Genomic DNA, 21,488 nt, shown 5'->3' with positions numbered 1-21,488 from the left:
TTCTCTAAGCATTCCTAAGCACTAAGACATCGATTCCGCGCCTTTGATTCCTTGCAATAGCAATTAGAGCTCTAGTTGAGTTGTGAACTCATTGAGTTGTGTTGTGAGCTCTTGTTGCGACTTGTGTGCGTGGTGTTGCTGTGATTTCTTGTCTTGAGTGTGTTGCTTATCCCTCCCTTACTCCGTGCTTCTTTGTGAACTTTAAGTGTAAGGGCGAGAGGCTCCAAAGTGTGGAGATTCCTCGCAAACGAGATATAGTAAAGCAAGCAAAACACCGTGGTATTCAAGTGGGTCTTTGTACCGCTTGAGAGGGGTTGATTGCAACCCTCGTCCGTTGGGACGCCACAACGTGGAGTAGGCAAGCGTTGGTCTTGGCTGAACCACGGGATAAACCACTGTGCCATCTCTGTGATTGATCTCTTGTGGTTGTTGTGTTTTGTTGAGACTCCTCTCTAGCCACTTGGCATCATTTGTGCTAACTCTTAATCAAGTTTTGTGAGTTAATTTTCAAGTTTTACAGGATCACCTATTCACCCCCCCCCCCCTCTAGGTGTTCTCACTGCGTCCCATGCCTATAAATAGATGAACAGTGCTCCCGTACTGTTCACGCTGACTTAGCATTTGCTTTTGCGTGACGCTTGTACTTTTGCCTTCTTCCAAGCCGAAGGTACATTTGTAATTTGTTATCATTTCTATTTTTCAATTAAGATAAGATAAATATGAGGCAATAATAATATTCAAGTGCTTATGTTATTTCCCATACCTTATATGAATCCTTCTTCATTATTTGTTGTACTTATGAAGGTATGTCCTTCATAACCTTCGTCCGAAACTCGTTATATCCCAAGGGAAATAATGCTTCGAAGGATGAAGGACTTTAACGTTTAACAATTTCTATGTTGCCTTGTTCTTAATTCATAGCATTTAAGGACAAGTCCCCAACAACAGCTGCATTGCCTCCATATGAAGATATGGTTGCTTCATAACTCATCAAGAACTGCTTTGGGTCTGAATGCCCATCATACATCGGAAGCTGAGGTGGCTTATACGATGGGGGCCATGGGATAGCCTGCAGTTCTGCTACTAAGGGAGAAGCATCGTCAAAAGTAAAGGTACCATGATTAGAATCATCATACCATCCATCATCATCGAACAAACCTTCTTGATGAAGCTCCCTGTGTTGGGGCCTTCGTTCTTGTTCATCTTGAGCAAGATGGCGTACTTCTTCAGTGGCTTCGTCAATCTGCCTTTGAAGGTCGGCTAGTCGGGCCATCTTCTCCTTCTTCCTTTGTACTTGGTGATGAAGCATCTCCATGTTTCTGATTTCTTGGTCCAACTCGTCCTCCTGGGGACTTGTTCTCAAATGCTATGAGTTAAGAACAAGGCAACACAAAAAAAAATGTTAAACGTTAAAGCCCTTCGTCCTTCGAAGCATTATTTCCCTTAAGATATAATGATCTTCGGACGAAGGTTATGAAGGACATACCTTCATCAGTGCAATAATGAAGAGAGAATCATATGAAATATAAAAGATAACATGAACAATTATGTATTATTACCAACTCATTTCTATTTTATTATTATAGATAAATAGAAATGATATCAAGTTACAAATGTACCTTCGGCTCGAAAGAAGGTAAGGTTACAAGCATGACGCAAAAGCAAATGCCAAGTCAGCGTGAACAGTACGGGAGCACTGTTCATCTATTTATAGGCACGGGACGCAGCCCATGTAAAATTACACTCATGCCCTTTACATTTGCTAATGACTCTATAGTAATCCATCGAGGTTTAAATAGCATTTTCCCTTTTAAGTCGGTTCCCCTTTCTGCTATCATGCCGAAGGTCCCCTGCGCCTAGCTTCGGCTCTGCGCCAACCTTCGTATTCTTTGTACTTCTTCACATTGTGGTTTTGATCCGAGTCCGAAGGTACCTGTACATGTATTATACTCCAGAAACATTGTTAAATCATATTTTTGAGGACCTTCGAAAGACGAAGGCCCCCAACAGTCGTCCTAACTAACCTTAGGCAGAAAAGTTAGGCAAAGTTTGGCAAGTTAGGTAGTGAACCAAATATGCTTTTAGTGCGTCTAGCTAGGTGGGATAATAGTCATGGGTAAATCTATCCTCCATGAATTTTGGTGTGGTAAAATTGTTTGTAGGCTAAGGCCATGTTTGTTTACTTCTAGGATTACATAATCCAGCTTATAGATTATATAAGTATCTATTAATCTGCTTATGGATTATTATAATCTAGGTACATAGATTACGTAATCTATCTAATAATTTATATTGTTTATTTAACTCTCAACTTATTTAACGTGGATTATATAGTCTAGAGGGTAGACAAACATGCCCTAATTAAGAAGTGAGGCAGCCATGAATGAAAATGCAAGGAACGAGATAAGAATCGTTCCTAAAAGAAACGCTTCATAATCATATTATATGATATGCGTATGGTCCAAACTAATTACATTTTCGTTAGGAAACACTTCATGTCCAATTACATTTTCGTTAGAAAACGACCAAATTCTTTGCCCTGTTACACGGCGGTTATACGACGGTAGCTCCGACGTGAGCAGTAACGTCAAAGAGACTAGACATGTTTGGTGTGATGCCTACGCCGCTATACTACGCCACACTTTTCAAGCCACAGGTGTGGTGGCCGATTTGGCCGCCGCGGGTTAAGCACGGTGTGGCCGCGTAGGCGCCACACCAAACATGCCCTAAACAAACCAGAGTGCGCCGTGCCACCCAACTCCAGTCTCACGACTTGACAGAGAAGAAAACCGGATTTCCGATAAGAACTGTTGGAAACCAAAAGGAGCTCACGGACGGTCCAACCCTGAGGCCGGACGGTCCACGGTGGTGGCACGGACGGTCCGCGCGTGCGCAGAGACAGTTAGGGTTCCTAGTTTCTGGCGGGATTTGTTACCTAAAACCGTGGAATTAACTCGAGAAACAGTTTGAAGCGGATCCAGACCTCCCCCTTTATATATATGAAGGGCTACGACCGATTGAACCCCCAACAATCGATCAAATCAAGTATATTTCTCGTTTTTACCTTATGCATTAAGAGTAGTTCTAGTTTAGCCCTAGTTTAGTATTCCAATCCCCAAATTCTCCGCTTCTCTTCGACTCTACATCGATTAGAGGAGTCTAGGTCGGCATGCTGAGCCTAGACAACTCCTAGGACTCTCCTCCCCAACAGGGTCTCTCCCGGGAGCGAGATCCAGGCGCCACCGGCGACTTTCGCCGCCCCTGCGCATGCGCGGACCGTCCGGCCCCTGGCCGCGGACCATCCGCGCCTGTGCAGAGAGCACCGCCGCCGGTTCTCACGCAGTGATTGGCACCCAAAAAAGGCACTAACACACTTTTGGCAACTCCGCTGGGGACCCTGGTGTCTAGATCTACTAAAAATCAGGCCCTCAAATGGCCGGTTCTAAAGATCACACCGATATCTCCCCAGATAATATCCTGAAGATGACTGTTGAAAATCTGATGACCGATGAGCAACAACAATTCGAGGACTACATGCGCCAAGCGAAGGATAAATTCTTATCACAATACATGGTGGATTGCCACCAAAAGGTTATCAAACATGGAGAGACCGACGTCGCATCTCTTCTATCTTCGCTTCAAGTCCCCAACGTAAGTAAACCGACGATATTCAATCTATTAAATATTATGTGGATCAGCGGCAGGATCAAATGAAACAATAGATTGTAGGATTAGAAGAGTCAATTAGAAAATTAACACGTACGTTGGAAAAGTCTGTTGCTCCTAGTTTTCCATCATATGAAACTAGTAACACGGTATTTATGTCTGATGCATCGGCAACAAATAGGAATTTGCAGCCCAACCTTTATATGGTATGCCGATGAACTCATATTCAGGGCAAATACAACCATCATCGTCCCTGCTTGGCAGATCGGCGCCCCTGAACGCGATCGGACCGTTCGAGCCTCTGCCCGGACCGTCCGGCCCATACCCGGACCGTCCGGCTTGCTCTGTCGGACAGTCCGGGCCGCCCTAGGGCCGCCGCCATCCCTGATCGGCACATCGGCGACCCTGGACACAGTCGGACCGTTCGAGCTTCTGCCCGGACCGTCCGGCTTTCCCTGCCGGACAGTCCGGGGCCGCACCAGGACTACCGCGTGGCGTCCCGATAATGGCAAACGCAACCGGTCAGTTCGGATATACCACCGGACAAACCGGATACGCATACGCAGAACCTATTGTTGCACACAATGCACCAAATTATTACACACCACAACAGCAGTATGTTTCGCCCTCTATATATTTAAACCATAATGCACCATATAATCACAGATCGATCAACACTATCGATCGGTCACGGCAAGAAGGTCGATATACTAATGCCCGACCAAATGAGCCCCACCGCCTAGGATCCGGTGGTCTGCCACCGGTTGCAATGGAAAAAATTAGGGAAGAGATGACTGAACTATTTCGAGATCAGTTTGGAGTTAGTGTAGCTAGAGTGGGGCAATCATACCAAAAGCCATATAATCACCGGTTTGACACTATCCCATACCCACAAGGGGCAAGGATACCAGAATTTTCTAAGTTTTCTGGTGAGAATGGGAGAAGCACACACGAACACATATGCCAGTTCCTAGCACACCTAGGCGAATTGGCCAATGGAGAAGCATTTCGTGTTCGGTTATTTTCTTTATCCCTTACTGGTACCGCTTTTGCATGGTACGCCACCCTGCCTCCTTATTCCATTAATTCCTGGAATGAGTTAGAAAATAAATTTCATGAACATTTCTTTGCCGGGGAATATGAATTAGGATTAGCTGACTTAGCTTTAGTCCGACAAGGACGCGAAGAATCGGTTAATGATTATATCCGGAGATTCCCGGACACTAGAAACCGATGCTTTCGGATCCATGCTGCAGACAAAGAGCTAGCAGGGCTAGCTTTTATTGGGTTGTTATTATACTTAAGAGATAAATTAGATGGGACCCAGTTCTTTTCGATAGCCCAGCTACATCAGCGGGCTTTAGCCTGTGAAAGCCGATTTAAAGAGACATCAAAATCGGCCGCCCGTACTATACATCTAATAGAGCGTGATAGCTCAGATGATGAATCTGCAGATGTATATACCGCTGAGTTTATTTGGCCAACAAAGGCCAAATCTTCAGCATGTTCTTCCTTGCAGCCGATTCAAAAGAATCGGCAAGAAGAGATTAAATTTACCTTTAATGTTGCCAAATGTGATAAGATATTTGATGAGCTACTTAAAAATGGCAACATTAAATTAACTCATACCATCCCTCATATAGATGAATTAAAGAGACGTGCTTATTGTAAGTGGCATAATTCTTTTTCTCATGCCACCAATGACTATAACGTTTTTCGTCGACAGGTACAATCGGCCATAAATGAGGGCCGGTTGGCTTTTCAGGAAATGCAAGTGGACACACAGCTATTTCCTATTAATACAATAGATGTCGCATGTGAAAAGGTCTTAGTTCGGCCCGAAATGGCAGATAAAAGCAAAAGCAAAGACATCATCATTGACGATCCTCGCACGTCAAATATATTGCAGAAGGAGGATGCTCGAAAAGCTCTGGACAATAAGACTAACAAATCCGGAAGCGCTGAGGGCAGACACAATTAAGGAGTCGAGCACGACAACCTGACCTGAGCATCGCGAACGGTCCGGCACCTACGTGCGGGCAGTCCGGCACTCATAAAGACGGTCCGGCTGGCTCAGCCAGACAGTCCGCCCATGGCTAGAGGCATCAGCGTCCACACAAAGCAAGGAAAGAGACGCTAGGGCAAAGCCGACATGACGTACATGGTCGGCTAGTAAAAGCCAACCCTACTTTCGATCAATTGCCAGCCAAAAATGCTAGCAAGAAGACTGTTCCATGTGATCGGTCAACAAAGAAACCCCGGTCACCTGCTAAAACGAAACGGCCGAACAAAACAGCCCAAAAGGCGACACAACAAGCATCGCTTGTTCATCCTATGAGACCAGGGTACTTTCCACCTGTTTATTCATCGTCGGTATATTATCCTGTTCAAATATGGAATGGTACGATGATGAATCCATGGCACATGTATAGTCCCTTTGTCTATCCAGACTGGGGGCACCTCCATTATATTCCTTTTGATCCATTCATCAAATGGTCATGGTCGAGCAAGATACAATCTGAAACGGCCTTTATACATTGGTGATTTATTGAATGACCTCCATTTTGAAAAGCCGATGACTTACATCAGGTTTAGTTCATATGCTTTTGGTTCGTCAACCTTCACCAAAAGGCAGGGGGCATATGTTGGAAACCAAAAGGAGCTCGTGGACGGTCCGCGTGTGCACAGAGACAGTTAGGGTTCCAAGTTTCTCGCGGAATTTGTTACCTAAAACCGCGTGATTAACTCGAGAAACAGTTTGAAGCGGATCCAGACCTCCCCCTTTATATAGATGAAGGGCTACGGCCGATTGAACCCCCAACAATCGATCAAATCAAGTCTATTTCTCGTTTTTACCTTATGCATTAGGAGTAGTTCTAGTTTAGCCCTAGTTTAGTATTCCAATCCCCAAATTCTCTGCTTCTCTTTGACTCTACGTCGATTAGAGGAGTCTAGGTCGGCCTGCCGAGCCTAGACAACTCTTAGGATCTCTCCTCCCCGATAGGGTCCCTCTCAGGAGCGAGATCCAGGCGCCGCCGGTGACTTTCGCCGCCCCTGCGCACGCGCGAACCGTCTAGCCTGTAGGTGCGGACTGTCCGGCCTGTCAGGCAGGGAACCCTAGCCCTGCGCCAAGTCGCGGACAGTCCGGCCCCTGGCCGTCACTAGTAGAAAAAGGCTTAAAGCCTGCGGTGCGATACATTTTTACAGGCGGATTTGGTTATCAACCGTCTGTGCTATTTTTAGTGGCGGTTTCTTAAGAAAACCGTCACTAGAAATCGTATTTCCAGAGGCGGTTTCTTATGAAAACCGCCAGTAGAAATCCATGATTTCTAGTGGCGGTTTTCTTAAGTAACCGCCTGTAAAAATTGATTTCTAGTGGCGGTTTTCTTAAGGAACCGCCACTAGAAATCATTTTTATCCTTAATTTTTCGAGTTTTTCAAACGACCTCGTATGATGAAACCACCAAAATAAAAGTTGTAGATCTCTGAAAGTTATAAAACTTTGTAGTTGACAACTCTTTTATTTGAAATCATTTCGGCTCTCAAAAATTGTACCTAAATTTATCAAATTTAAAATTCAAATTTTGCAAACGATCTCGGATGAAAAAAGTGTCAAAATGAAAGTTGTAGAACTTCAAAAATTATTCAACTTTGTAGTTTACAATTTTTTTATTTGAATTCGTTTACGGTTTCAAATAAGCAATTTACACTCATTTAGTTGTAATATGTGGGCAACAAAACTACAAACTAGACACAAAGCATGCCATAGGCGGAGTGGTAGAGGAGGGTACACGTGAGGGTGAGGTCAAGGGTTTGCCACGACTAGTGACTTTGATGGAGATGGGCATGTGGGATGGGTGGGTTGAGGCCTCCCCTAATAAAAATAAATTTTTTTGATATTTTTAAAATCTGTTTTATGTTTCTTGGAAACGATTTTCACTGGCGGTTTTATTACGCCGACCGCCAGTGAAAATCGATTTTCACTGGCGGTCCTCAGTTATCCGCCTGTAAAAATTATGATTTCTACTGACCCCTAGCACTGGCGGTTACGAAAAACGCCTCTGTAAATAGGTTTATGACCGTCACTATAGAACTTCTCTGTACTAGTGCGTGGACCGTTCGCGCCTGTGCAGAGAGCACCGCCGCCGGTTCTCACGCAGTGATTGGCGCCCAAAAAAGGCACCAACAAGAACAAATCGAACAAAGACTCCCTTTTGGAATGAATTTTCATTAAAAAAAGGGAATTTTGAGGGTTCCAAAGGAGGCCTAAGCAGGACCGGGTTATGGGTGGTGGTGTCCTCTAGATTTTACATTATAAAATTTAAGGATTGAATCATATTCCTATTCATTTTTGAACTGGAATTAATTAAGAATCTTAACTTATTGTAAATAAATATTTGGATCGTGTTCCATTACCCCATAGGAGTATGTATTAGAAACTTTTGTTTAAGATCTGGACTACTTTGATTAATTGGTTCAACTGAAACTTGAAAGAAAATGTCTGTTCAAAACATCAACCCGTAAATGATGGTCCAAATTTCGGAACTTTTCGGCTCAAAATACCACTAATAGTTTAGCTGTATCAACTTTCTTTTGTAGGTCTTCCAACGCCTGTACAGCACAGCAGCTTGAAGACGACGACGTAAAAGAGGTTCCATTTGCTTCCTCATGTGATGTGAGAGATGCCTACAAGTAGAAATAAATAATCTAGACGCAGCAGTAGTGTCGACGATGGCGAACGCCATCCGTTTGTATCCACCAGATATGGTTTAGTAGAAATTAGAACGCCTGCTGAAACTCTTGACACCCCCACCCCACCCCACCCAATCACCTCTTGTCTTGCCAACTTTGAAGGGATGACAAAACAGAGTGCTGTTGTACAGATATAAAAGAGACGAGTGGACAAATAGAATTTGCACGATGGAGATGATCTACGTAGGTTTATAAATTTTGGCTAATCTATGAAAGCTGGGTTGTACGTGCGCTTAATCTTAGAATAAGGTTAATAATATAGAATATAGCATGTGTTTACGATATTGTCACGACTCATGTCATATATATATAGCCCGTTAAAAGCTTAGCCATATAATAACACTCTCACGAATTCATAATACATGATGTACATTTAATACTTGACCCACTTCCTACGCTCACACACTTTCAACTGGCTACCAGTGAGCAGTCCACTTTCTTTCTCTCCATTTCTATTTCTTTTATGACATGACAAATCTGATGTGGCATACTTGCTCTTAGGAAACTGAGAGTTCGTGCTAAGGTCACCTGCTTTGATTGATCACCTTCATTGTATTCGTACTAAAATGCATTCAAACGTTGGCTCAGAAAAAATATCTATTCATTTATATGAAAACAAGGTAGATATGTGCTATGATTTGAATTTCTAATGAGTTATTATCATCAAAGTAGTGTATTGGGTTGAGTCAGATGAACTAACCAGGGCATATATGTGTGCAATATGTTTTTTGGTTTATGGTGTGCAGGTGTGAAGTCCGGAAGAGATGGTCGACAACGAAAGAGAAAGTCATGTGGGTTCGTGCCAATGGCCTAGGAGATGTGAAGGACGAGGGTTAGAACTTGACCGAGAGAACTAGAGAAGTCGGGTGACAAGCTACACTAGCTAAGACCTGGAGACACATAGAGGCACGACAACATGGCACATCGTGTCGATCATGTCACTGGTGCATTTGAGGACTAATGGGACACATGTCCAATATATGGGAGACATGTATATATATGAAGTATGCTATCTATGGGTTTGATGTTTGAGCCTCAAAACCATCTAATGAAGGTTTTCATAGAGTTTAGCATTAAAATATGATGCGTAGTTCTGACGGGAATCGAAGGCAGCACATGAAGCCATCGTGGAGGTTGCATCAAGGCGACAAAAATCCATGAAGGGAGCATGGTTGTCAGATCTACAGTTTGAGAGTTAGACCATTATACACCTGACTAATTGGTTTAGCTCTAAAATATCTAGAGGTATGTTGAGAATGTGTGATAGCCTCTATAAATAAGAGTAGAAATGCCTCCAACTAACCATCCCTAACATCAACTTAGTGGTTTAGTTTTTAGGCTTTCTCTCATGTAGGTCTCTCCCTCTAGACTATTACTGAGATCCACATCAGGAAAATATTCATCTATGTAACCTGAGATCTAGGAAATGTGGCGCTTACCACGATGGTTCATGGTGAAGTGAAGTCCATTTTCATGCTCCATTGAGTTCTTTGAAGTTTTCACTTTGGATTTTCCCTTCCTGATATCCTATCTTTGATCTTTTGTTGGATCTTTTGAATCTAAGTTGTTGGGAACTTTTGGGTTGCATAGAAATGTGCAAGGACATCCATGGATTATTCCCACCAAGTGTTTTAGGCAGATTCAAATCGAGCACAAAAATCCAACCTTTTAACCATTTTTGAGAAAACCCCAAGTTGAGAGGGTGTTTTTAAAATTTGTGCTTGAAGTTCTAACCTTTTGGAGCTTAAATTTTGTGAACACCTATGAAACTTCCATAAGATGGTGTGAAAAAATTCTAGATTTATCATAGTTTGTTTGGGCCGTTTATGTCTTTTAGAGCTTTGGCTGAGGATGTTGGCAACAAGCAGCTTGGCATTATCGCGCATGGAGCAGCAGTGCCGCGGTACAGCAGTGCCAAGGAGCAGCAATGCAGACCATGAGTGCAGCACTACAGTGTTCCTCTAGATAGCTCACCATTTTGAATGCTTTCAAAGTTTTGGATGCCTATTTTGTGGTACTTTTGTTTATTTAGGTTCTTATATACCCTTGAAATTTTTCAAAAGCATTCAACCACTAGTTGGTTACGGTGTTTTTTGTTTGACCTCTTTCTTCATTCCTATTGGAATAGAGAGCTTAATTTTTAGATTTTGGAAAGTTTCTCTCATGCACTTGGTTTTGATTGATTCAAGTGCTTCACTGTGTCTATTGGTTATCATTGAGAACATCTATTCACTTATTGGACTAGGAGCATATCATCTTTGAGTTTTGTTGTGATGGGGAATTGGGAGAAATTTTTGGAATCAAGACAAATTGCCTTGTGCAAAGTTTTTTATTGGCTCTTATTCACCCCATGTGGTCGTCTATTTTGGTCCTTCAATTGGTATCAAATAGGGCTAATGTTCAATCCACCTTAGTAGATCCTTTATTCAAGAAGGCAACATGGAGCGTAGCGTTGGCAAGCCACCATTTTTTATGGATGGAACTACCCGTACTAGAAGGTTTGTATGTCCACATATCTTTAGAGCATTAGCTCACATGTTTGGGGATTTGTCTAGACAACAATTATATGGTCCTTCCTATTCAAGCTACTCTCTTCTAGCGTCTATATTACAGTAGACATTATTTTTTATGCATGAAAATTGGCTCTCAAGTTAGGTGGGCCTCTTGAACTATAAAGCTTACATAAATCTTAAGAGTTATGAAAAACAATTCATTTAGATATATACAAAAACATAGAAAACAAGAAAAAAACAAAGGCCTCACAATAACATAAGTTAACACACACCCATATATACATGACCGAGTGTGTTTGTCGTGGCTCCAAAACAAAAAACTCTAAGAACTAGTTTGGGAGTCCAAAACCCAGAGGGGATTCGAGTGACTAAAATCCTTTCCTTATTCAATTTTGAATAAGAAGTGGATTTTAGCCTCTCCTACCCCTATGATTTTGTGGCTCCCAAACTAGCACTAAGGGGAGTTGATCATAGTCGGCCAAATACCATAACTTCATAGTTGCAAACTCTATAATTTTTTGAGTGGTATCGTACAAAATTTTAAAGTACTTTTTTTTCTTTGAAATCCTTAAAATTAACCTAGACGTGAAGTTTTATGTTATTTATTCGTCACTACCATTGGTTATGAGAAAGCAATGTAAATGTAAGCAGAGCTGCTCCAGTGTCTAATCTAATCCTTGTAAGAATGAGCTCTATCAAGGTCAACTACTGATGGCCACAAATTCATGCAGTTTACATCCTAAACATGCGTGGTCTTGAGTCTTGACTTTACCCCGTTGATGCCGGCTACTGGGAAAGGCACTGTCACGCTAAGTTCTCCAAAAGATCGTGAGACGTTTGAGATTTTCTGTATCTCTTGCAATAATTCTTCGGTCTGACCACATCTAATGTCTCGCAATCTAAAATGAATATCGTAGGCAGATCGTCACGTAATCATTGTCAGGCTTACCTCACCCTAAATCACTAAACTACCCCTATAAAACATTGGCGCAAGAAGTGGTTGGAAAAAGTAGTGGACACGGGCTCAAGGGCTCATGTTACCCTAGACGAGTAACTTATCATACGTATAACCGTATAAAACAATATTTTATAATATTTTGTATTAATATTTTTTATATAATAGAATTTAAAATAAAGGATATGATAAGATTGCTAAGATAACCTAAGTAATCACAAGTATCGAAGTGCGTAGAAAGGCCAACAAATATGCTGTGCCATATATGCGTGGATTTGGAGCACGATATCTTCCTCGTATGCTAGTTTGTTTTTCTTTTTTGCTGAAACAAAGCGACTATTTGGTTTAGCTTTTTTCATAAGCTCTATTCATAAATAATCTAACTATTACGAGAATTTAGATATCACTGATCTTACGTGGAGAGTAAGATAAAGAGGTCTATACAGTTTAGAGTATAGGAAGTGATGAGATTTGACGGATTCTACATTCATGTTGATTTGAGAGATTTTTACGGAAGGAGACTTTGACAGCTAGAATCCGCTTCTAGTCATCAGAATCAATTCAGAAGCCGAAACAAACACGCCAAAAATCATGTGTGTTTAATTTTTTTTTACTTTTTAGGATTATGGAATTATACAGGGTTATGGGATTATGCTGTCTATTAGTTATGGGTCTAGGAAAAATCTTGGTTGAGCAGAAAATTTATATCTTAGATGTAAGATCACGGAAGATAGATAACTCATATAGCAACACGTCTAAAAAATAGTTAAATAAAGAAGGGTACCTTAAAATAACTCGGTTTTTATACTGTGATAATACAGACAAAAATTATGGAATGAAAGAAACTGGAACTGAAAAAAGAACAAATGTGAAATGAAAAAAATCACGGAACAAGGAAACATATACTTATTCAGATCTTAATTTTTTTTATTTTTTTCTTGAATATAGGATATATAATCTACTATACAAATTGAGTTAAAATTTATAAAAAAAACGAACTTTAAATTAGTCCTATATTTTCTAAAATGGTAGATCAGATACAGATTTGAATTTGGATGGTTTTTCACCTTTTCCATTGTAGGAATCAAATAATGCACAAACAAATTATATATTTTTTCATAATGTGTTTAATAACATAATTAAAGGTTAATCAAAATCAAATTTTATGTATACCTTTTTAAAACATTAAATTTATCCAAATAAATCGCACGCCTACTCTCACCTCAAAACGGGGACGAAGAAACTCTGCTTTCTGCGTAGCCGTACTTTAAAATATCCGTACCAAATTTTATCCGAAAAAGAGAAAAATGGAAGCTTCCAAGGCTTTCGAACTGACAAGCAAAACGGCGCTCACTCTCTCGTCAACGCCTTTGTCTTCTTTCTCGGCTTCTCGCTTCCTTCTCCTTTTCTTCCTCTCCTCCCCACTCTCAATTCCTTCCTCGTTCGGTTGTTCCTTCCCACTTCCTCTCTCTCGCGCGCCTGTACTACTTTTGAAGCCGCAAGGTCAGAAGAGAGGATCCACCTCTCAGTTCGATTTTCGGTGGCTGAAGTCCTTCTACCTCGGGGGGTTTGAGCGTTTTCCTTGATAAATTTGTGTTTCTTCGAGAGTTTATTTTTTGTGTTTTCTCTTGAGAGATTCGTGCGAAGGACGTCGTCTTCGGTCCATTTTCTTGGGTAGTCGAATTGCTCTTATACAGCGTCAAAGCATCCAACTTTGACTTCTCCGTGGTGGCTTCTTCTACTACTCTGTGTTGTCGAGGAGACAATTTAATCTTTATTTAATTGGGTTGGATGCTTGTTCAAGTTGCAGTTGAAAGGGTAGCAGAAGACACCATTAATCCTGGTGATTTTGGTGCTTATCTGCTGAATAATTGAGGGTCAAAGTAACCATTTGCAGTTCTTACTTCTCGTTTTCTTGGGAAGATTTGGTGAATTTCGTTGCAGGACAGAGCTTCCTTCAATCCTCCCTCCTTGTTTTTATGCATTTGGGTGGTTGGGGATATCTTCACTTTATCCTCGCTGCAAAAAGACTATAAACTTGGGAGTTCCTATGATATCCATTTCTTGTGAGGATTTGATCTTGATTCTGTTGGTTCTTGGTGAGGTGGTTGAGATGAAAGGAGTACTATGCTAACTCATCGAGGAAAGAACAGCACAGTCAGTACTGTTCTAAGGAAAAGCTGACATTTCTGTGCTTTTCTTTGGAGGACTGCGGTCTGTTCCTGCAAGAATTTGTGTAAAAAGGGTGGTAATTCTAGATTTCTACAATTTTTGCACAGGAGAAGCTCGATTCCACCTTGCAGATCCAATGGCGGTGAGTAAATCGTTTCTGATTTTCGCATATTTATCATGTCTTTGACCTCTTGATGTCTGTAGTAAAAAGTCCAAATTACTCCATCCAAGTTTGCCTATCCCTTAAACTAACATTTAGTTCAATTTACTACCTCTAACTATTTCAGTTGGTCTAATTTACACCTTAAAAAGATTTTTCGTTTTGTTTCTCTGTGTATAAATTGTGTGATTATAGAGGTCATCATAGTTTGTGTTAGAAAAATATATCATGAACGTTTCATCACTATATTTTGTATGATATTATATCTCTAGTGTCATTTACTATTAAATTTCCTAAGCTATCAAAAATAGTGGCAGAAAAGAATATATATTGTTTTCCTAATATAACTCATAATGTCCTCTATCACATCACAAAATTTGATATTAGTACTTAACTTATACGTGATGAAACAGAAAATAACAAATCTTGTTAAGGGGTAAACTGGACTAACTCAAATAGTTGGGTGAGTAAATCGAACCAAATATCATCTTAGGGTTAATTAGACCAATGCCAAAATTGAGGGGAGTAATTTGGACTTTTTTAATAAAACTAGAGCGAAAACACGTCCACTTGTAAAATGTAAAAAAATTCTCCAGCCTGAACAAGTCAAGGCAGAATCGAAGTATCATTTACACTAGTTCTTATTTAACCAGACAATTAGTCATCACAGGACAGACCAATTCCAGATTTCTTACAGTTGACTCAAAATGTAATACAATATGTATGTATCCGTATGGAAGACAGAGGGAGACATAATGGGACCTATAAGTACTGCTGAATGAGTAGTGTACTTAGCTGGTTTGGTAGTTATAAACCCACCTTTGTCTGTTCATGTGGTGATTGGTGTGCTGTGTATGCTAGGCCTATTCATGCTGTGAGTGTGGCAGATAATTTCCCAGAATAAATCCTTGTTGAAACTAGTAAACTGCAAATGCCACAATTCTAGACCTGTGTGCACTTGATCCAGTATATGCATTATACTCTTCTTTTGCATGTTAGCATGTATCATAGACATCCCAAATATTTAGGGGGTTCAGTCTTAGTTTTCTCAGAAATGATAATCTCCTGAATCCTGCTGCAGGGTATTCAGCATACTTTGGGATGTTTGAGAATCTTTTTGTCTTTGCTAATTCTTCTCCCACAAAATGATAACTATCCTAGCAACAGATGGTTGCTTTTACATTTTTATATATCATAACTCATAGCCCTCCAGAAAGTTGACTAAAGCTACCGATTACTCTGCTCTGTACAGCAACCTGAAATTCCTGCATTTGGGGATTGGGAAACCACTGGAAACACACCTTACACACAAAAGTTCGAGGATGCACGGAAGAACAAGAAAACAGGAATTCTTGCACAACCAAATGATCCAAGGAGGGATCTGGAACCTCCTCGCAAGTCGCCTTTGCACCCAACGGTCTACAAAACTAATCCTCAAGACCAAGGTCCAAGGAACCCACCACATCGACCAAGACCTGAACTTGACAACCAACGACACTCTGACCGGCCTACTCACCGTGAGTCTGCACCACGAAGACATTCAAATCTTCAGAGAGAACAAGGGAGTAATGCTGGGACACCAAGAAGCCCCTACAGAACAGCTGCTGGGTCTGCTTCACCAATGCAGCCAAACAACCAATCAAAGCCAAAGCACAGGTCAACTGGAATGCAGACTCCAGAGAGGAGGGCATCTTCAGAGGGGCTTGGCCAGCATACACCTGGAAGGAGCAGGATGAAGCCGGGTGGCTATGAGGTAATAATACCTTACTATACTTCATTTTTTCAATAATATTTCAATGAATGTGGGCTAGAAATCCCTTTAGAGTAATTACTCTTGCTTCTGCATTGGTAAATCCAGCCTGAAGAAGTGGCTGTACCACCCTTTGGCGAATGGGATGATGCAAATGCAGCATCAGGTGAAAAGTACACTGGTATCTTCAACAGGGTGAGGGATGATAGGTTGTCACCTACCTCTTCTGCTAGGCAACCGTCTACTACTCGTAGTGAAGAGAATAAGGTGCAACAGGTATGCAAAAGCTTGTCCAGAGTAAAGTTGAAAATTCAGTTTATATGTTCAATTCTTCATTGTATATTATTGCACACCACATATGCAAATGCAATTATGCAAAAAAGTATCATAATCTCTATGATGTTGATGCTAACTTAATATTAAGTATTGTATCTGATAGATCATATATAACAAAAATATATTTATGCTATTTGCTTTTAGAACTCTTTGGCATTTAATCTTCCCTATGTTCTCCAATAGAACATATCCTGACTATATTATTGCACTAGCATCAGAAATGTCCAAGGTTCATCTTCTATTTTTATTTTCTCTAACACGCAAGTGAGTTACATATCATTTTATTATCAAGAAAGAAAAGAGTACGCAAGAGGGACAAAGTCCCCGAAACACACCCAAAACTCACAGCCACACTGCAACTGGAAACAAATTGCCCTTTTCAACAGCAAGTGATCAACAAGCTACCAGTAAAAATTAATTGTCTGGTAATCAACTGTGACATCCAGCTATCCGACCTTGAATCTTGGTCTGATTACTAAACAATAAATGTTTTCTATATAGTTCATTCTATATGTTCCTTAAATATTTAATTTTGTGACCTTAAGTTTATTTAAAGTATCAATAGCAATATTTGTATGCCATACAGCTGGTGGATTGGTAGCGTAGAGAACAGGTTATTTTTATGGAAACCACACACAATTATATGTATTCTGCAAGTAAAAAATATTGGCAAGTGGCATCTTCCTTTTAAAAAAAAACTGCCAACTTCATTGTCAAATTCTTACATGATAGATATGTATTAAAGATATGTTACATAAATACATCAGCTGCATGATTTGCTAATTAAGTAATTATCTTCATTTGTTTGTTTTGATTCAGCTAGCACTCAAATACTGAGACATATTCCTTGTTGCTCTATCAACAGTAGTAAACTAGTAATCGTGGCATTGTTTTGGTATAGAATGTTGAACTGTTGTTAAGATGAGTTATTTTGCCTTGAATTTATCCAGATAAATAAACATGGAAATTTTAAAAACACAAATATGTTTCTTATTTAAAGTTCCCTAAAACTCTGCATGTCATACAGGGATATCTTATCGACTGATCCTTGTCTCTTTTATCTACAGAAATGTTCTTGCTGCATACTTTGAGAAAATAAGGACAGGATCTCGAAGAGTTCTAGACAACTTCCTATGCTGCTCCTGTGATGAGATCCCTATCTTGTAACTCTTCCTGTGCTAGTTGTCATGTTTGTTATTGTTGGTGTGATTATGTATCTGTAGATGGATTGTTTCATTTGAGCTCTTCAATTATTACAAGGAACATATATATGATACCTAGAATTGTAAAGTATGGAGTGAGCAATTTCTTTGCAACAATAAAAGGTTTATCGAATGGGCTCTGGAATTCCATAGTTAGTTAATGTGGATATCAGCAAGACACCAACAATGTGCTTTCAGTTCTTGAAAAAGCAAGGCCATGCATACCCGATCTCCTTTCCACAGATAGGGGTGGGGGGCAGGATGTGGTGGTGGGCTTGGGGCCTTGGGCTTCAAAACTGCAATAATTTGTTGTCTGGTCGCTGTCCAGGACTGGATGGTCCTCCACTGTTTTTAGAGCATTTCTGTTGGTCATGTCTAGAGCTTTGTATCAAATCTGTTTTTTTCTAGTTTTCAGGTCACATGTGGGTCTAGTGTATCCTGTCCGTCCGTAGCTGGACAACCCTGTTTCTTTTTTTCTTTTTAATGAAATGACATGCATACCAACTGGGGCGTTCGAAAATAAAATATACTCCCTCCATCCCAAAATAGCATTCGTTTTAGCTCGTTTTTTTATCTATATTCAAATGGAATTTAGACACATATATAAAATACATAAATCCAATATTGTATAAATGTACTATTAATTATCTAAAATAAATTTTAGTTTGGGACAAAAGGAGTATTTAGAAATAAGCTACAGTGTGCTTCCTTGTTATTTTTAATTGCTATGATAAGATTATAAACACAAAAAATACTGCATACCACAGCTAGTAAAATCCATACAAGTTAACCAGTTATCCTTTTACTAGCATTTTTCTAGTTGGTGTCTTCCTGAAGAAGATTTTTAGTATAATCAACTTTTCCATAGTCTCCTTAAAAAACCCCATGAAATTCGGTGATATGTAACTATACCGTTTTTTACTTCTACTTTAAAACTGGGGTAGAGGTCCCCTACTGCACTACGGCGTACAAATATAAGAGTTCCTTTTGATTTTGCATTTTACATAGGGAAATGACTTAAATTTAGATGGAATGGCAAAGGAAACTATAACAACAAACAATTGTCATGCAAGAGATGGTCAGCGTAGTCTTAAGTACACTTGTTTTTTTTCTCTGTTTGGCAAGAAAAAGTTACGTTGTCTCTTGATGCTTTACAAATAGGGCTAACGTAGGCATGTGTTTTGACCACAGAAAAGGGTAAACAAAGAAAAGAAAAGAAAAGAAAAGAAAAAGAAAAGAAAATTAAAAATGTTTGTTGTATCTGTTCAACAATCTCTACTGTGGGTACTGCTGTGGCAAATAGAATCCGTTTCGGCCAGTACTTGATGGCTTGTTTTCTCCAAGTCCTTTGCTCTGCAGCTACCTTAGCTTCCTCAACGGTAGTGCACGGCTGAAGACTTGCTCAACTTCAGTCGCTTCCATGTTGAGCTGATCCAACAGCTCCATCTCCTCCTTGCTCAGCCCCTGCAAGAAGTTCATGAAATCCTGTTTCACCTCCATGAGACCTTCTGCCAGCTTCTGAAACAGTGACGCCTCCTCCTTCTCCAGCTCCTCAACCTCCTCCTCGATCTCCTTCACCTCCCTGACGATGGTCTTCTCTCCTTCCACCACAGTTTTCTCGATTCTCTCCACAAGAGGAGGCTCAGGACCACAGGTGTTGTCGGTCATGATGAACGTCGAGAAGTCCCGACCTACGCTCTTTGCAGCTCTTTCCAGCTCCGGTATTATTGTTTCAGGTACAGTTTTACTTCTTGTGTACAATACAGAACCACCATAACCATCCCATGCGTCATTTCGCCCACGATAGTACACAAATATGTAGTCGTCATCCTTGTTCTCAACCTTGGATGAGATAATGTACCTACAGGTCAGCAAATACCAAGTCGATAAACCTTGAGGAATGGGCACATTGGCAGTAGTGAGAAAGAATTTCTAAGAGGGTTTACCAGTCATCTTGATAGTGCAGGAACTCATTGTCATGGTTGTAGAGTATGCCGGGCTGCGATGGGTCCTGCACAAAACGCTGCACGGTTGACCTGGTAAAGAAGCCAGAGTCTGGGGTGCGGACTCTCCATGTGATGTTCGCGATCAATTTGTCTCCCTCGACATGAAACTCGTGAAGCTGACAATCGAATGTGTCAAACGTCGGGTTTAAGCCACTTGAAATGTACCATTTGCCATTAAAATCTGCCATGTTGAAGCTCTTAACCAGCGAAGATGGATCGGGGACGGGGAACTCGCCGACGTCGGATTTTTTTGGAACACATTTCTTGCGTGAAACAGCACAATCATTGAATTCATCGACTACACTGTTCTCAAACAGGTCTCCGCATTTTATCTGATGGATGACAAAAGCAGGGCATAAAAAACTTATTTTTTCTGGCAGATTTCAGTGAGCTCAAGGTTTATGGGAATAACCTGACATTCAGTTTCATCAGGTCGATTGTTGCACGTGTTCAAGCATGCTACGTTTGCTGCACAGGATGGGTTCGCTATGCATTTAGCCAGCTCTATTCTGAAAGAGAGAGAGAGAAACTAATTGAGTAAGAAATGTATAAAATGATCTAAGGTTACTCTCATCCAAAAGATGACAAACTTGTCATCGGGGAGCTCTTAGTTTCAAGTAGTAACTAACTTCTTCTTGACCTATATTGGCTACATACTGAATATAAATTCACACAAACCTTTGTGGTCTGTAGGCATGATTTTGGCTAGTTTCTACGAGAGAATTACACTCGGCTACGGTGGCAAGGCAAGGCTTGCTTGGCCAGGCGAGACTATTTCCGAACCAAGCAGCCCCTATATGGTGTCAAAACTATGTTGACAGTATGATGAAGAGTCACCTGCATTCCTTTAGCAGGCAAGTGCATGTCTTGAGAGCATCGACTGCATCAGAAGAAGGGACTACCAGAACTACACATGCCATCACCCCTGTCATGGCGACCAATTGCAACTTGCTCCATTTCCTGATGCCACTGAAAATATCTGACGCTTGCAGTACTGCAATGATATGCTGGAGGAGACAAAAACTTGCTGTTCTTACTTCTTAGTGGTATAACAAGAGGTGAATTGGTCAGTAGCAACGAATAAGCAATCGTATTACCTCAGACGGAGTAGCCTTGACACCAAGGCGCTCGGCCCTCCAGAGATTAGTTCTCACGCAGCGCCAGTTGAGTCTGACGGTGCCGTGACTCCTACTGGATGCAACTCTAGATTTGAGGCCATGGAGGAAGCTGGAACCTCCGGTAAGAAAGATGCGGTTTGCACACTGTCGCGACATCATCGTGTCTCTGAATCTGCAGCTCATGAGGAAAGTTCAGTATAGAACTCAAACCAATTCAAGCAGAAATGTTCGCAGAAAAAGTTTCAGGCTTTCTCTAGATAAACATTAGAGTACATTCTCAGTTTGTGTTTATGGATTGCAGCCATGACTCATCTCTTTTTTGTTTTATTTTATTAATAAGACTGAACTACCAATCTGCCGCCAGACATCTGACAAGAAGTGTCCGCAGCTGAATTCTAGCGCGTTTATATCCTCGCAATCACTAGGTCCAAAATATGCGCCAAGATCGATCCGGGTCACAAAATTCTCACTTCCAAGCATGATTAACCGCGCACGAAACCTTCGTCTAATGATGCTACGTAGCCCTGAATGCAGACGCAACTGGAACAAGAAGGTGGCGCGGGATGGAGAACCTAGGAGAGGAGGGGAAGGGATGAGCAAGCCAAAGAGCCGAACCTGCGGTGCTCTGCACGCTGCGCCGACAAAGAGACGCTCCTCCGGCCCGACGGAGGAGGACGACGATAGAGCAGGGGAGACGGATAGGAATGAAGCGGAGAGGTGTGGCGCGGAGCAGCAGGGACGCTGCTAGCTGGCTGGCGGCTGCTCCTGGCCTCCTGCTTATCACGGGCCGACCAAACGGGGCCCCGTTAAGCGCAAACGGATCCAGTCCAGGCATCCGGCTGAAGGGAGTCGGGCATG

General features: G+C 41.2%; 2 protein-coding genes across 3 annotated transcripts; one reads left to right on the top strand and one right to left on the bottom strand.

Annotated features, from left to right (window-relative positions):
* Positions 1–13,209: 13,209 nt before the first annotated feature.
* LOC100193184 (nitrate-induced NOI protein) lies at positions 13,210–17,667 on the top strand. 2 transcript variants are annotated; one of them, XM_008668935.4, is made up of 5 exons: positions 13,264–13,389; positions 14,166–14,200; positions 15,471–15,971; positions 16,077–16,244; positions 17,372–17,662. In XM_008668935.4, exons 2-5 carry the CDS (start codon positions 14,195–14,197, stop codon positions 17,393–17,395), a joined length of 699 nt encoding a protein of 232 aa, XP_008667157.1. In that variant the 5' UTR covers positions 13,264–13,389; positions 14,166–14,194; the 3' UTR covers positions 17,396–17,662. The 2 variants fall into 2 exon arrangements, with proteins under 2 accessions (NP_001131811.1, XP_008667157.1); NM_001138339.2 differs by having other exon boundaries at positions 13,210–14,200; positions 17,372–17,667.
* Positions 17,668–18,591: 924 nt separating this feature from the next.
* On the bottom strand, positions 18,592–21,380 carry LOC100281366 (violaxanthin de-epoxidase). Its single transcript, NM_001154284.3, has 6 exons — positions 21,246–21,380; positions 20,610–20,802; positions 20,350–20,519; positions 19,925–20,021; positions 19,453–19,844; positions 18,592–19,367 (listed from the first exon to the last, which is right to left on the bottom strand). The coding sequence occupies exons 2-6, from the start codon at positions 20,787–20,789 to the stop codon at positions 18,866–18,868; spliced, it is 1,341 nt and encodes a 446-aa protein (NP_001147756.1). The 5' UTR covers positions 20,790–20,802; positions 21,246–21,380; the 3' UTR covers positions 18,592–18,865.
* Positions 21,381–21,488: the final 108 nt, after the last annotated feature.

This window comes from Zea mays, chromosome 2, assembly GCF_902167145.1.
Source record: "Zea mays cultivar B73 chromosome 2, Zm-B73-REFERENCE-NAM-5.0, whole genome shotgun sequence".
NCBI classification, from domain to species: domain Eukaryota; kingdom Viridiplantae; phylum Streptophyta; class Magnoliopsida; order Poales; family Poaceae; genus Zea; species Zea mays.
Note: the sequence above shows the minus strand (reverse complement) of the source record. Positions and strands in the feature narration are given on the sequence as shown.

Bases quoted from the DNA above. Each gene is read 5' to 3' on its own strand.
- LOC100281366 (NM_001154284.3), bottom strand. From the start codon at position 20,789: ATGATGTCGCGACAGTGTGCAAACCGCATCTTTCTTACCGGAGGTTCC. The intron at 20,520-20,609 runs GTAATACGATTG...TGTCTCCTCCAG, and splicing joins TCAAGGCTACTCCGTCTGAG to CATATCATTGCAGTACTGCA. The intron at 19,845-19,924 runs GTTATTCCCATA...GTCATCCATCAG, and splicing joins CTGATGAAACTGAATGTCAG to ATAAAATGCGGAGACCTGTT.
- LOC100193184 (NM_001138339.2), top strand. The intron at 15,972-16,076 runs GTAATAATACCT...TGGTAAATCCAG, and splicing joins TGAAGCCGGGTGGCTATGAG to CCTGAAGAAGTGGCTGTACC. The intron at 16,245-17,371 runs GTATGCAAAAGC...TTTTATCTACAG, and splicing joins AAGAGAATAAGGTGCAACAG to AAATGTTCTTGCTGCATACT.